This window comes from Phyllopteryx taeniolatus, chromosome 12, assembly GCF_024500385.1.
Source record: "Phyllopteryx taeniolatus isolate TA_2022b chromosome 12, UOR_Ptae_1.2, whole genome shotgun sequence".
NCBI lineage: Eukaryota > Metazoa > Chordata > Actinopteri > Syngnathiformes > Syngnathidae > Phyllopteryx > Phyllopteryx taeniolatus.
In genome coordinates, this window is record NC_084513.1 from 9,056,839 (window position 1) to 9,073,787 (window position 16,949).

The 16,949-nt window shown below is 40.1% G+C and overlaps 1 protein-coding gene and 1 non-coding gene across 2 annotated transcripts in view; both read right to left on the reverse strand.

The window, feature by feature from the left end:
- Positions 1-12,109: 12,109 nt before the first annotated feature.
- Positions 12,110-12,191, reverse strand: trnas-aga (transfer RNA serine (anticodon AGA)). Its single transcript has one exon. It is a non-coding gene; the product is annotated as a tRNA-Ser (tRNA).
- A 2,939-nt stretch (positions 12,192-15,130) lies between these two features.
- tmeff2a (transmembrane protein with EGF-like and two follistatin-like domains 2a) overlaps positions 15,131-16,949 on the reverse strand; it is a 129,938-nt gene continuing 128,119 nt past the window's right edge. Inside the window, exon 10 of the mRNA XM_061792933.1 lies at positions 15,131-15,919. Coding sequence (XP_061648917.1) covers positions 15,823-15,919 — 97 coding nt within the window. The 3' untranslated portion in view covers positions 15,131-15,822. The remainder of the gene's footprint in view (positions 15,920-16,949) is intronic.

The following is a 16,949-nucleotide window of genomic DNA, read 5'->3' on the forward strand; positions in this document are numbered from 1 at the left end:
GACTAGCAGACATTTGGTTTCCCGTAATTTAAGAAAATGTAGCTATTGAAGCAAGTTACACTAGACAACTTGAAAATTGGTAGGCATGTTGAGACCCACATACAAGCATCAAGTGCTACCAAATTTGATTTGCCTGTACTAGACCGATGAACGACACAATACTGTGAAACGTTTTTGTCATGAACTTTTTTTGTTGACGTTTTGCATATTGTTTTGATTGGATTTCGTTTTGTTTGCTGTCATGACTTGTTTTCCTGTCTGTTCATGACTTCCCAGTCTTCTTGTTATGTCGTCATCTCGACTTTTTCTCTTCAGCCCTGCTCTTTGTGTGTATATTTAGTGCCCGTTTTCTGTTCATTGTCCAATGTTGCTTGTGTTGTTGTCCGTGGTGATGAGTCTGTTCTTTGTATTTTGTCACTTTGTATCTCAGTTGTTTAAGAACTTTATTAATTCTAGTTTCTTGATCCTGTTTCCCTTTGTCTTTGTTTACATTTTTCTTGATAGATATTTTCGTAGAGTATATGCTGCACTTCCGCTTCTCCTTTCCTACTTTCTGCACTTGGGTTCACCTGCCTTGTTTATCTGCACACCACCACAACACCCCCCCCCCAAACGTGAAAATTTTAAGTTTCATCATTGCGTTTTGATGGAGCATGGCGAAACAGTGGTGATTTGCCATGATGCTACTTGTGTTGCCTGGAATGACTGGTGTATCAAGCGTGTGTTTATTGCACTACATTGTTTTGGATTGCATTGCATTATCTATTTGTGGGAGAATAAATTGACAATAAGACTTTGGTTCACTAACGTGCTTGATAAATGCTGGATTATTTTCTTGCTGCATTTCTCTGCCTTTGTGCTCCTGTTCATGTTCCGCAACGTGTCCTGTGGCCCCCTTTCCGCTCTCTTCTCATTTGAGGGCTCTGTGTCACGGGGCACTCTGACATGGAAATGTGGAAATCCCTGTCCCAACAATGAGCTCATCTGTGCCCAGACAGGGTATCCTGGCCTTTTTACGCCATCACTGGAAAGGTTTCACACAGTTGCTTTTTCCCCCCAAACAAAAACAACTGTGCAATGCACAGATACATGGCTATGGTGGCTGAGACAGGTAAAAAGAAAGGCTTAAGCTAGAACACCAAAAGAGAAGAAGGTTTAGGGGACATATTTAAAACATTTTATTAATGTCTTAACATATCTGTAGCATGTTTTTGTTAAAATACACCAAGATTCAAGAATTACAGAACCTATGTTTTAAGCCTCCTGGAACTTAGCCTGTTTTGAGGGGGTGGAGGAAGACCTGAAGAACAAATGTTGAGTACAGCTTTACGACCAAGGGCTGAGCTAGGTGGTTGAACAAGGAATGCATCTTCTAGTTTCAGAAGCGGAGCTTAGTGTGGTACAAAAGAAAAAAGTGAGCGCCTGGAAGACAATCAAAGCATCTTCACTCATGGAGACAGCACTTCATACACTACATTCAGTTGTCACCTTCACTGAGCAATCTAGCATGTGTCACCTATCAGAGACAAACACAAATCTGTGGATCTAAGGACTCAATGCAGCTCATCTTAACCTTTGGCTCTGACATGATATTGTTTCATACAGGTCAGTGATAGTGTAGTGCAGTGGTCACTAACTGGCGGACCGCAGTCCGATGGTGAGACTTTGAACATTGGGAATTTGTGTTCGGTAATGCTGCGTAATCCACACGTAGCAGGCCAGGGATGCTCACACTTCGTGGTTGTCTTAATCCACAATTCACAGAGAGCAGGATGGGGAAACTCACACGTCACCGTCTTTGTAGCAGAATCCCAAACAGCCACGGGGACAGGCAAACAAACGTTCTTAGGCAGAATTTGTGGTCTGAGGCAGGAGGGGGTTCACGGGGTAGCATCTTCCATTGATAAGTGTCGAACAATCTGAGAATGAATGAGTCATCAACAATGCCTTAAATAGGTGGCTGTGTCTGAGTGGGAGAGGTGGCATGGCTGACCTTGTCTGAAAGACTGTCACAGGTGCGGGGGTGGTAAAAACCAACCTTTGCTGACTTTAGTCAGAATGAACTTATCTTGCAAAATACTGTTGAAAAAAACAAATCAGATGATTTTGATTTTGTAAAAAGGCACTGGAACCGAACATGTACGTGCAAGTCAGGCAAAAACTCTGTATTTTCCACTACCAACCCAGGCTTAACTTCGCTCCTCCCGACATACCAAGATGTTTGTCTCTCAATTAAGATGTATCCCTTTAACAGACTTCCCTGACACCAATTGCTACTGTCCTTTTAGGCAGGGCTTTGGCGCCATCATGTGGCATCTTAGAACATGCCAAAAACACAAACAGGGAATGGATGCATTTTTCAGAGAATAGCTTGGGACAGGTTTCACCGAAAAAATAAAAAAAGTGAATTGGTCAGTAGGTTAGTGATTCACTGTACTGGGCTTTGACCAAAATATTTTATTCTCACTCTTAAAATAAGATTGGCGGCACGGTGGACGACTGGTTCGAGCGTCTGCCTCACAGTTCTGAGGACCGGGTTTCAATCCACCCTGCCTGTGTGGAGTTTGCATGTTCTCCCCGTGCCTGTGTGGGTTTTCCCCGGGCACTCCGGTTTCCTCCCACATCCCAAAAACGTGCGTGATAGGTTTATTGACAACACTAAATTGCCCATAGGTGTGAATGTGAGTGTGAATGGTTGTTTGTTTGTATGTGCCCTGCGATTGGCTGGCAACCAGTTCAGGTACCCCGCCTTCTGCCCGATGATAGCTGGGATAGGCTACAGCACGCCCGCGACCCTAAGCGGCTCAGAAAATGGATGGATGGATGGAAAATAAGATTGGACTTTGTTCTCTTGGCACATGTTTGTATGCAGGCTCAGAAAACGCACATCCTTGAAAGACAGCAATAGGTTTGAAATGCTGTTCTTTTTTTATTTTTTATTTTTTTATCCTACCAAAGATGTGACTGAGATGGCTTTGAAAACACGATGGCCGGTTATTATGCGTTCAAGAGTTATTATTCTCCAAGAGTTACGCCTCTTCTCCAGCTTGCTCTCTGCCTGCCTGACCTTCAGGGTTTATAATTCCTCTCTCGTTCACCTCGCCCCGTAGACTTCTTTTTGAAAACATGAAAGTGTGACCTCTTGTCGTTAGCATAATGAACTCTGGAATTTTTCCACCCTAGCTCCCTTGGGATAGAGTGGTGGCAATGATGCTCCCATCCTGTCATTCTTCCCACTGTCCCCCCTCCTTTCCTCGATATGTTCTTCCCACTCTCTCCTGCAGTATCAGGTTTCCTGGTTTTCCGAACACTCGCATGTTTTCATAGTGGAGGGATGCCTTGCCCTTTTCATGAAAGGATATTTCTTGCTTATTTCCTCAACGGTTACCAATATTATTCTCCTTGAATGAAACTAAAGGGCCCTGAATTGAAATGGCCAATGTTTTTTGCGCGCCCTCTAAAGGCAAATAGATGAAAGCGCAAGCCCTCTTTCTGATATTGCAGAGAATGAGCGTAAAATGAACATAATAAATTACATCCATCCACCCATTTTTTTCTGAAACACTTATCCTCACTACAATGACGTTAAATTGAAATTAAATCAGGGCTGGACAAATTTGTGCTCAAGGGCTGCATTTAGTTGTTTAAAATGGACAGATGGGCAAGGTCATTTGTTCATGAGGTTAAAAAAAGAACACTTCTGACACAATGAATGGAAAGAGTCATTTGGACATCAAGTACAAATTGTAGAAGGAAATAAATATTTTAATTTCATAGGAAAATATAGAGGAATAATTTAAAGAAAGACATTAAATAGTATACTGTATCATGGTGAGAATGGAAAACTGAAATGCAATATTACAATTTTTCCAACTAACACAGCCAAATTCAAAGGAATGTCTGAAAAATGCCGGCGGGGCTGAGGTCAGACAGGTTACTACACACATATATTTAGGGACTTTAATTAACCATAACTGTGTGTCACTTCTTGGTCGTGTTGCTTTCACACTTTTGTCCAGTTTAAAGTTAAAGTCTGGAGACTGAACACTCGAATTTGTTCCTTTTTTTTTTTTTTTTTTAATTAAAAGTTAAGTAGTCAATGAATAGTATTCCAATGAATAGCTTGCAATGGTATAAATTAAGATACAATAAGTGGTGAACTTCCAGAGGTTAAAAAAAAGTAGCCAAGGTTACCCAAAAATGAAAAATAATGTGCATTTGTGAGTTGTACAAAAAGGCACAGTCTCCAGACTTTAAATGTAAACTGAAGAAAAGAGTGAAAGCAACACAACTTACAAGTGCCACATAGTTATGGAAACTTCCACAACAGAGTTGGGAAGAACTTTCTGAAGAATATTTGATTTTCATTTTAGAGATAATGCCACAAGTGTGTTCAACTATTATACCTGCCCAAGGTATGTACTTAAATGAGTCAAAGGTTTAGAATTAGAATTTTGAATTCAAATAGTTTATTTGTTCTTGGCTTTTATTCCAGAGTAAAAAAGAGAAATTGAACTGCATACATTTCAATTTTTAAAAAGCTGGAAAAACCGGGGTGTTCTAAAACTTCTGTAGTGTAAATGGGGATGTGGCTGTGTTCGCCTTCGAGCAATCACATCAGAACTCATTTAAAAAGGGGGTCAGCACATACCTGCCACCATTAAAACTCAAAGTGCCTTTGATTGGCTCCAAATAAATTAAGGTGGGAGCATATGTACAATTATCCCAAGAACTCAAATAAATGCCCCTCAAATACTGTATCAAAACATTGGTGGAATTGATGACAGAGAGGGCAATTTTCATTGTTTTAAATAGTGATGAATAATGAAAAAAAAGAGCTGCAGCTAAAAGTGTGATTTATTTATTTATTTTTTGTCCAGGACACAAAAGTAACAGTAACCTGTTAACAATACTCATGCCGTGTAGCAATCGCTAAGTTAGCGACATAATATCCATCCATCCATTTTCTTTACCGCTTATCCTCACTAGGGTCGCGGGCTGCTGGAGCCTATCCCAGCTATCTTCTGTCTTTTTCAGGAAATTTATGACTATTTTTTTTTTCATCGGGTTAAATTAAGTTTATGTTATTTTACTCATGTACTACTCTCAGGTCTCACCTATGTGACTGAACAAAATGCACTGGAGCGCAAATGGTGAAGTATCTTGATTTTCATGCAAGTGCAAGGCTCCCTGGCGTGTTTGTCAATTTGGCAGACCGGTCTGCGCCAAGATTGGTGCACCGACGCAATGAAGGTGTGGTCTTTGACATCCGCCCGGTGCATATGACAATTTGGTGACTAAAATTCGGTCTAAACTTACACCTGCGCAGACCACGTCTAACTTTTGGTGCAAGGTAGACTGTTGGTCTATTGTGATTTTGGTGAATTTGATTGTGGTACAGGCAGACCGACTTATTTCATTCATAATTTTGTGAAAAGCGTGCATCAAACCCTCTGAATCGTTGTAGGAATCAATTCATTGAATGCATTATTATTGTTGTTATTATATATTTTTAAACCATTCCACTAACTGGCCCACATGCAGCTATGGGGGTCAGGGGTTGGAAAAGACTGATCATTGAATGTGATATATAGTAGCTCAAAGAGATCTGCGGCCATATTTAAGTCGCCAGCAGTTTTTCACCAGCTCATTCTGCATTTAATACGGGTATCGCTAATGTTCATTGCTCCAGTCACGTGCAGATTGTTGAGTCATTTTCTACATATAGAGACATTGCCATGCAAGGCTATTGCACCGCTTTTAAAGGGGATGAAAGATGCGGCTTCGATTGGACAGTATTGAAGTTGAGTGTGGTGACACCCACACCAGCGCAAAAGTCCCATTTTAAATGCCCTGGGTGTACGCCAGTCCACGAAAGTACCAAAAGTAGCCCGCCTTATCACAGATTTATGCCAAGCGCAGCGCTGGATTTGCGGTACTCAATAAATTAGAGCCCATTGTTATTGTGCGAGATTGTGCTTTGTTGTTTGTTGAAACCACAAGAAGAGTCTAATTGGTACTAATCTAATTCATTTCAAACATCGCTTTTATAAAACTCTTTTCGAAGTTCTCAAAGACGCTTTACACCATATTATGCCCAAAACAAAGCAAACAAACACATAATAAGCAGATAAAGAACAGAGAACACATTCAAAAAAACGAGGTGTGGAAGAAAGTGGGGGGAAAATGGTCAGGCGTGATCTTGAACCCTCACTGTTGTGCTCACAATGCTTGCACTTGTTTGATTTGTTTAACCAGCTCGAGCTGGATGTCGAGTCCCCACAGAGTCACTGGCAGCTTTTTTTCACTAAATCAGAAGCTCCTACACGGGGGAAAATAGACTGTTGAAACCAAACCTGATGGCGACCGATCTCCAAATCACCACTTTTCACAACACAGCGTGCGTCAGGACAAATGTTCACTTCAAGGTGGCCTTTTGCGAAGCTTGTGTCTGTGTGTCCAGTCGTATCAATCATAAAAGCTAATAGAGCACTTTGCAATGAGGGAAGCTCTCCCTTGTTACTCATAGCTGTGTTATTTGTTGAGTTTGCGACGATACTCTGCAAGTTCCAAGAATCAATTCTCAAACTAAAAGGACCAATCTTTTCCCGTAACTGGATGGCTTACAATTGGTTGATTGCAAAATCAATACGTGGCCTCTACTGGCCAATCATTCTTCACAATAGTTTTCAAAGTATGGAGTAAAATAAAACAAACATTTTTTTTTTAAAAGCATTGCTTCATGTGTTTGTGTACCAAATAAAATAGGATATGTTCATAATTATTACACCATCAACATCAAAATATTCAGCTCATTCAGGACATTCGGGAAAATACAAAGAATTTGTCGACGATTACATCTCACAGTAACCATGTTTCGTTACTTTCTCAATAAATGTGAGCTAAATAGACTAACGTCTGGGCATGTATCATTGGATGATGTTTTCTATCCATCCATTTGAACCCCGGTCCTCAGAACTGTGAGGCAGATGTGTTAACTAGTCGGTCACTCAGCCTTCGCAAAGGTGCAGAGTGGTGAATCTAGAATCTGACTGGTTGAAAAAAAGAAAAGGCCATTTGAACAATGTGTGTGTGTTTGTGTGTTTGACACCAGCACAAGGGATTATAAAGGCCTTGGGCATCTTACATTTGGCTGAAATCTGATTGGACGGAAAAAAAAAAAACTACATATCGTGTACATGATGGGAAGCTGGGCAGCCAAGACATTCATTCATTCATTTATTTTCCATACCGCTTATCCTCACTAGGGTCGCGGGCGTGCTGGAGCCTATCCCAGCTGACTCTGGGCAAGAGGTGGGGTACACCATGAACTGGTCGCCAGTCAATCGCAGGCCACATATAAACAAACAACCATTGCACCAACGGGCACTTTAGAGTCTTCAATTAACCTACCATACATGTTTTTGAGATGTGGGATGAATGAATGAATGTGTGTGTGTGTGTGTGTGCGTGCGTGTGTGTGTGTGTGTGTGTGTGTGTGTGTGTGTGTGTGTGTGTGTGTGTGTGTGTGTAGGACGACTGGTTAGCACATCTGCCTCACAGTTCTGAGAAGCAGGGTTCAAATCCCGGCCCGCCTGTGTGGCGCTTGCATGTTCTCCCCGTGCCTGGGTGCGTTTTCTCCAAGGACTCCGGTTTTCCCACATCCCAAAAACATGCGTGGTAGTTTGATCGAAGACTCAATTGCCCATAGGCGTGAATGTGTGTGTAAATGCTTGTTTGTTTATATGTGCACTGCGATTGGCTGGCGACCAGTTCAGAGTGTACCCCGCCTCTCGCCCAAAGATAGCTGGGATAGGCTCCAGCACGCCCGCGACCCTAGTGAGGATAAGCGGAATGGAAGATGGATGGATGGATATTGTATTATAGTAGATTAATGTATTATATCTATATATCTATCTATCTATATATATATCTGTCTATCTATCTATCTATATATATATATATATATATATATATATATATATATATATTATTAATAATTGAATTAAGTTGTAATTGTAGAAGTCTCCGAAGGCCCTCACTGCACACAACTGGTTGAGGTTAATAAGAGTGTGGGAAAGATTAATAAATGTGGGATTGTGGTGCTTCATGCAGCTTTACAATATGTAAAAAAAAACAAAAAACATTGCAGCCACATTGCAGATTTCACCTATTGTTGGGGTGGTCCGAAACCTAACCCCTGCAATGCTATAATTAAAACTTTTAACTGTTTCCAATTCTCACATTCTACATTTGTAAATTTCATAAATTCTACAGCATTTCAGTTGAGCACCAGATCTTGAACATTCACATTCAGTTTCTACAGAAATTGCATTGTCTAGTTTAACTTAACTATTTTGTGGTATTTACATTCTGAACACTTTGGACAATGTGCCTGCCTGTCCAGACGTGCAGTAGGAAAACTCTAACCTTAATAAATAATTTCTAAGGTAAGTGTCAGATTCCATCGCTGAAAGGCTACCTGTTTGTGTTGGTTATTGCTGACTTGGTGCGTGAGTATGATGTTGGTTTCTTGTGTTTATAAGGATTGCTTTTGTGAATGTTAATGAGATTTTTGTGCATTTCTTAACCCTCTTGTTTAGGTTTGATTTTCAGGATTAGCAATAATACTACTGGGTCAATCTGACCCAGGATGTGTGTAGTTTTTCACCAATGTCACCTTTGTTTATGTTTGCTTCTCAGGACCAGCAATACTGTTGGGTCAATTTGACCCTGGGTGTTTTCAGTTGTCCAAAAGTGTCACTTTTTTAAATGTGAACGACTGCATATTTCTTTTGCATTCCTTAAGCCTTCTGTTTAGGGTTACTTCTCAGGCTCAGCAATAATGCAACTGGGTCAGTTTGACCCAGAATGTGTTTAGTTTGCTTCCCAGGATCAGTAATAATGCTACCAGGTCAATTTGACCTGGGGTACGATTAGAGACAGTGGCACTGAAGAGAGAAAAGAAGCAGAGCTGGAGGTGGAGGAAATGAAGATGTTGAGGTTCTCTCTAGGAATGACCAGGTTGGATAAAATTTGAAATGAGCTTGGTGTTAGAGAGGAGGAAGCAACATCCTTACATGGAAAAGGATGACACGCTGTGGCGACACGTAACAGGACAAGCCGAAAGGAAAAGATGTTTACTTATCCAAGTGTCACCAAAGTGAATAAGATGTTTTTGTGTGATATTAACTTTCCTGTTATGTTTGTTTCTCAGGAAGAGCAATAATGTTGCTGGGTCAATTTGACCGGGGAGTGTTTCGTTGTCCAAACCTCTTTGTAAATGTGAATGAAATTTTTGTGCACAGTATTTCTCAACCCTCCTGTTTAGGTTCTCTAAACTTGGGGTGTTGACTTATCCAAAAGTCTCACCTTTATAAATGTGATTAAAAGATTTTGTACGCTATTAACCCTTGTAACCCTTGCAATAATGTTGGTCAGTTTGACCTGGTTGCGTGTTTAGTTGTCCAAAACTGCCACCTTTAAAAATATGAATGATATGCTTTTGTATAATTAACTCTCGCGCTGCATTCGTTTCTTAGGAATGACAATAATGTTGTCAGGTAAATTTGACCCAGGGCATTCTTTGCAAAATTTTCAGGAATAAAAAAACAAAACAAAAAAACATCTCATTATTGATTTTCCAAAGTGACTCAAATATATAAATAATGAATAATCAGAAAGTAAGTACTTCAACCCACCATTTGATTGCAAATACGTGAAATAAATCCACTACAATTAATGACTTTTAATTTTATTTGTTTAACATGGGTCAATTTCACAGGGGGGCTTCATTTATCCTCATACCACAGCATCAGTGGACGTGTTAGAACTGAGAGCTCGCCGGAGTGCCCATCAGTAATGCACACAGCACATTCCTGGAGGTTAGATGACATTCCCAGATATTTCCTTCCTGTTCCTCCCTAGCCTCAGGCTCATGGTTTTTATGCTAAAACTTGTGAAACCAAAGGGATTAGGGTTTGATGGGTACGATACACATTACTTACACTACATACAGTATTTTATATGACGAGTAAGTGTATTGGTCCGGAACACAACCCAACAAAACTTACTCAGTAGCGCCCCAGGAAGGTTGATAGAATTTTCCAGATCTTAAATAAATCTAATATATCTAAAATAAAAACAAATAAATAAGTATATAAATAAATAAATTTTTCTGCTTCAAAGTGACTCCAAGCCTGTCAATCTGATATCTGTGGTCATGTAGTCCTTTGAACGCCTCGTGTCGGACCGCCTGATGAACGTCACATGACACACGCTGGCCCTGCCGCAGTTTGCCCACCAACCAAAGAGGTCAGGAGATGGTCCCTCCTCCCGCTTTCCCGACGGAGCAGGGACCAAAAATCCTGTTTGTGGAATCAACCAGGATCATTCCTGATCTCTTGCTATCTGCCAGAGCATCAGTGTCCCAAGGCACAAGCAAATTACGGTTGCGGTGTTATAATCCTTTAAGCAATGGATATTTTAACACAAACTGTGTAGCAACATACACAGACATAGAACAAAACACAGCCATGTATTTTTTATCCCCTACGAAAAATGAAAAATATTACTGCAACGTCCTGAGGACCATCTCCATGTATAGCCATATGTCTGTATTATACTGCCCCCAGGTGGCAAAGGCACAACCACCAGAAGGAACAGCACAGTGTCCATTGAATTGAAGCAAACAAATTATAAATAAATGGCAATATGTCCAATTGTTTACATTCTATTTAATTACGTCATAGTGTGTTATAGTGCTGTTTTCCTTAATAAAAACAAAACACATTACAAACATTTTTGAACTTAATGGTATTTGTTATTATTATTATTATTATTTATAATGGCAGCACGGTGGACGACTGGTTAGAGCGTCACCCTCACAGTTCTGAGGAGCGGGTTTCAATCCCCGGCCCCGCCTGTGTGGAGTTTGCATGTTCTCTTCACGCCTGCGTGGGTTTTCTCCGGGCACTCCGGTTTCCTCCCACATCCCAAAAACATGCAGGGTAGGTTGATTGAAGACTCTAAATTGCCCGTAGGTGTGAATGTGAGTGCGGCTGGTTGTTTGTTTGTATGTGCCCTGCGATTGGCTGACAACCAGTTCAGGGTGTACCCCGTCTCCTGCCCGATGATAGGCTCCAGCACGCCCGCGAACCTAGTGAGGAGAAGCGGCTCAGAAAATGGATGGATGGATGGATTATTATTAATATATCATATAAAATATGATCTGAGACACAAGTATTTGATTTACGAGCGTGGTCACGAAAGAAATTAAACTCATATCTCAAGGAACCACTGTACTTGGTTAGTGCACTGGTACCGCTAGAGGGCTCCCAAGAGCAATTAGTCCCCGAGTTTTGAGGTAGAACATCAAACTACATTAATTAGATTAAGGTAGCTCATGATTTTTTTTTTTTTTAACTAAAGCTTTAAAATTTTAAGATGTGGAAATAAAACTTCAATTAAACATAGAAAGTCGATAGATGCATACTTAACTTCTTTTTTTTAAACCATTTTTGTCACCTTGGTTCATGTACTCTTGTTCAGTTGCATCATTCTGTATTTGCTTGCCATTTTATTTTATTTCTATTTTACGTTATTTGTATCACTATAGTTATTTTATTTGTTGTTGTCCTTGCAAAACAAATTGTTTTAGCACATTGGTTTTGCAATTTTTTTCCCCAACCAAAACTAACAAACCAGATGAGACTTTTACAGTAAAGGCACAGTGTACTGGTTTATATTTTGTCACTTTTAGTCATCGTATTCGAGAAACGACGTCCTACTTCGTGCTTTATCACTTGGAATGTGAAATCACTCCAATATGCTCTTGCGGTGGAATGTGCCACCTTTTGACATTAAAACCCACAGATGGGTAAAGACAGACATGCCATGCTGACAAAAGCTCCAGAGGTGTGTAACATTGAGTTTACAGTAAGCGTGAAAGATCATTATTATATTATCGGCAGTAATAGAGGACCCCAAAATCAGTCATCTGGATGAGGGGTTAGCACCGCATCCATACACACAATGGTACATGGTTTGTACTGATGTGTTGTCTTTACAGGACGATTGGACATTATAGAAAAATATTTAAGAAAAGGGCCGTTGTCGGCAGGATTCGAACCTGCGCGGGGAGACCCCAATGGATTTCTAGTCCATCGCCTTAACCACTCGGCCACGACAACTGCGTACAAAACTAGACATAGCCCTGGACCATGAATGGTGCCCAATATAAATACAAAAAACTAATATTTGCTGTATCTTTGTCGGTCAGGTTTTACCAAGAGTGAGTCAACTGTGTGAGACTTCAGAGCCTCTTTTCAACTCCACACCGGGCCAGCCGGCCAGCCGCTCCTCATTAGCATAGGGAACGCCCCGTTTTGCACTTTGACTTTTCTTAAAGGGACATGCGAACGAGTCAGCGGCGGAAAAATAAAAAAAACATAAATAACCCCCCCCAAGAACCTTGTTTATAAATTGTATCTCATCATTCAGGCCACTGTATCATGAACCCCGCTGCTTTGTTTTGGATTCGGGGACAATCCGGGGACTGGATAGAGGATCAAATAGGGATAAATAATCAATAATGTGGTTTAATAAATTGGTCAATTCTCCTGCTATTATAGCAATAATCTTCCTGTATCCATTTGACCCGGGATATATTTAACTATCCTAAAGTGTAAGAAATGGAAAATGAAATGCCCATTTGAATCAATATAAAGTGCATTCCCTCTCACAGACCATGGATAATCCATTCATTTTATAATTGATCAATATGATGGTCATGTGACCGAGTTTATGATTAATCATAAAAAAAAAAAAAAAAACATAATAACACAATCAAAACATTTATCAAATATAACATAACATAATAAATGGCTGTGCCCTGCGACTGACTGGCGACCAGTTCAGGGTGTAGTCCGCCTTTCGCCCGAAGTCAGCTGGGATAGGCTCCAGCGCCCCGCGACCAGGATAAGCGGTGTTGACAATGGATGGATGGATAATAAATGGCATGTCATGGCAGTTCACTGTTACAGTACTACCAAATATTTCCTAGCTGGGTTTCAAATCAAAACAGAACCACCACACAGTCGTCACTTGAGAGGAGACAAAATAGGTCGAGTCGAGAGAAAGGAGCGATAAGTCTCCTATAACGTTATTTTGTCTCGTCAATTGTCTTCAGATATGTTATTCACGTTTATTAAATGTGTACTATATCTTGTTTTAATATTATAACCTTAGGAGGTTGTTAAATTTGCAATGGTATGACAGTCAGGCAGGCAGATCAATTTGACTTTTTAAACTCTCTCAGGCTTTGTGGTAGTGGGAAAAATGGACTGTCTTGCTAAATAAATGTATTTGAAACTTGCCATATGAAATATTGTCTTCAGAATATTGTTCGGTCTCGCCGGGCAGCTATCTAGCAAACACAGCCTCGATGTAAGCGAGATTAAGTTAACCCTGGCGCCTCAGTAAATACCAAATAGAAATACTGCTAGCTACATTTCAAATACGTTGTCAAGGTTGACAGACCATCTGAATTTTAAACATAGAGCAGCCACAAATAAATTACAGCTTACTCGGCTGTCCGTGGTCAGACTGCGGTGGCACAGGTAAAATGCACTTGACGTTTTTCCTCAGCGGTGGGGTAGAGCAGGCACAGTCTACTTAAAAAACCTTAACGTTGCATACTGTCCGAAAACTACTATCAGTTGTCACCCAGAGGGGTTTGAATTCTAAACTGGAGATTAAAATTTTTATACGAACTATCTAGAAAAGATCACAAACATTTGTAATCAAATTTTGAATTGAGTAATTTGTTATTAACACATGTATTGCCAACAGTAGGGGTGGCAACTCTTCCAACCGCCAGTGGTTCCCGCCAATTTAACACATTAAAACATTTCAAAATCTGCATCTCTGGCGAGTGTGACGTATTTTATTAGTTTTTTTTTGTCATGTTATTAGATGAATGTTGATTCTAAATGCTCAAGGTGTATGTGGCACGTTTGTGTGCTGCTATATAGCATTTCTGTACATTCTTGCGTTTCTATCATGTTGGATTAAGTGGTGAATTAAATCAGGGTAAATCCCCACTGAAGGCCCAGGCCACTGACTATATAACGTGGTATGTATGTACAGTAAACCCTCGTTTATTGTGAGTGTTGTATTGTGTAGTGTTAGGTTCCGAACCACCCCGCAACAGGGTAAATCCGCAAAGTAGCTACCACATATTTTTTTTCCACTTATTACATATTCTTTAGCTGTATGAACCTCCCTAACCTCTTAATAATGTTCCCCATAGCCCTATAAACCACAACCAAACTTTTATAAACACTTTATATAATCTTAAATACTTTTTAAACTCTTAAACACAGATTAATGTAGAGTATTAATGTACACTATGTGCCTTTTATTCCTTGTAATACGTTTTAATTATTTTATTTTTATTATTATTATTATTTTTTTTTTTATGTTTTAGGCAAGGAAGCCTTCATTTTACGGCACAACAAAATTAAAGCATACACTCAAAATCCTGTGATATGGCGAATTATGTGCAATGATTTATATGCAATGAAACAAATTTGCAATGCACTAAATCTGCAATAGGTGAACTGCAATATAACGAGGGAACGCTGTAATACGCAATGTCGTAGCTTTCATATTTGGGTACATGATTTCAGGATTCTCCCCAGTTTCTTGTGCTGTCTGCTGTCTTGTGGAGTGCATGTTTAAAATGGCCGCTATTCCCTTCCAAACCAGACAAACCCACCCTATACCGCTCAGCTGTTCAATTCAATAACAAAAATGAAATCTGTACTACAATAAAAATGTTTCAACATACATGTAGACCTATTTTTAGATGAGCAGAATAAACAGTTTACACTCAATGATGAGTAAAATTGATTAGTTAATATCTGCTGTTTCAATTTATGACACACTTTTGGTTTGGGGGGCCAGATTCTTTATCCACTGACTTTGTTTGGAGTCTTAACAGATGCCCCTATGTCTCCAAGGGCCTGATGAAGTCACTTGTGTACAAGCAAAAATACATACAAAATTTTGTCTGGCATTAACAAAATTCAAGTACAGAGCCACAGAGTTACATTTTCGTGATATAAATTATTTATTTACATTTACAGAAAAAAAAATGACTCCATCAAGACAACGTAGTAACAACTCATGGAAACAGAACCCAAGATACAGTAGCTGAAGTCATAGTCACAACCGAAGAAGAGAGCTCTATAATAACATCATGACCTCTGTCAAGGGTCTCCTATAACACAAGGTGCAAGGCATCACGTGTAGCCCCTCCGAAATCCCCCCGCCCTCAACTGGAATAAAGAAAAGTCGAAATCTAAGCCCCCTTACCCAGCTTTGCACTACCCCCCATTTGCTTTGCCCCCTCGCCTACAAATGACAGACACTGGCTAACCCGCATCTACCAAAACTCACACATCTAATATACACTCACACATACATACTCACATTCAGTATTCTCACAGAACCCCTTCTCACCAATTCACCCTGTGTTCTCATGGTGTTCTATGGAAAGACCTTTAAAGTGACGCTGTCCACATTCTCCGTGCGTAAATCTCACAGTCAGTGTGTGTGCCAGCTCTGTCTTTGCTTGTACCCCCCATGCTCCATGGGGATTCTTGGACGTTCATACCGGCAGAGAGAGAAAGAGGCTCCAGCCACAAGGGGGAAGCAGATCCTAGATTTTTTGGGGTTGCTCTACAAAGTGTGGGGGAGAGGGGGACATTTAAGAAGACAAGCCTTCCATAAAGTGGACGGCTATTCTGTCCGACGGGCTCAGATAAGTCGAGTGGAGGCGCGCATGGTGTTCTCGGTACTGAAGTGGACATTGTTTTGCTTCTGCCGATTAATCCTGTTGGAGCGAGGGCACTTTCTGTGTGGGGACGGACAGAGAAAACAATGTTAAAAGATGTTCCCCCCCCAAAAAAAAAAAATCACTTATCAACAAGGAATCTCATGAAAAACAACAAGTTTGAAATCCACGTAGCATTCAGGATACAACAGAGTATTGATACTGTGTGGTTAAAGTGACACAGTATCCATTTTTTAAAATTGGTGCAATTTGAATATATGCTATTAACTCATTGACTGCCAGCCGTTTCAATGCAGATTTCCCCATGTTGGCATTCGTTTTATAGCATTTCGAGGGACCTTTCAAGACCCACAGAATGTGTTCTGGGACGATATACTGTAAGCATCGACCATACCAAACGAAAGAGGAGACTTTCTCCTTTTACCAGTAAAGAGAAGTTTGTTTGTAGCGTTTTCCATTCTTTAGTAATCAGCACTAGAAGATGGGTTCTTCTGGCAACACACACTTTCTACTACCGCCACACATACCGTTTATACCATACATATACAGACTCTATTCAAGTGTCAGGTGCCCAAACTTGTCCGAATTCCAATGTGTTGGCCTTTCAACTGTTTGCGATTTTTTTTTTCATGCTCTTTCTAAAATGCTCTAATTTAACACAAGCTTGAACAAAATCCTGTCTAATTAGGAAAGTAGTACAGTAATTGAAGAGTCAAACCACGCCAATGTAACACTGTGTAACATTTATTATTATTTTATATATTATTGTTTACTTCTTTGTTGTCACTGTTGATGCTTGTGTACTTATTTATGAGAAATTTGCATGTCTATTCATACACAGGCATATTGGGTATGTGTCACTTGAGATAAAAATAAGAAAAAAAAAAATGGGCGCTTGGACTTGCAGTGTAAATCTGGCCTTCTAATCGAATCTAAGATTGTTTCGCACCAATTGTATTCGAGCCGTCTGGTTTAATTCCTCTGTGTCAATGTGTTATGAGTCCTCCAGGTGGCACTGATTAAATAAGAAATGAGGTGATGAGCTTAATATTGGTGAAAATTAGCTGTCCGGATCAAATTATGTATCCAG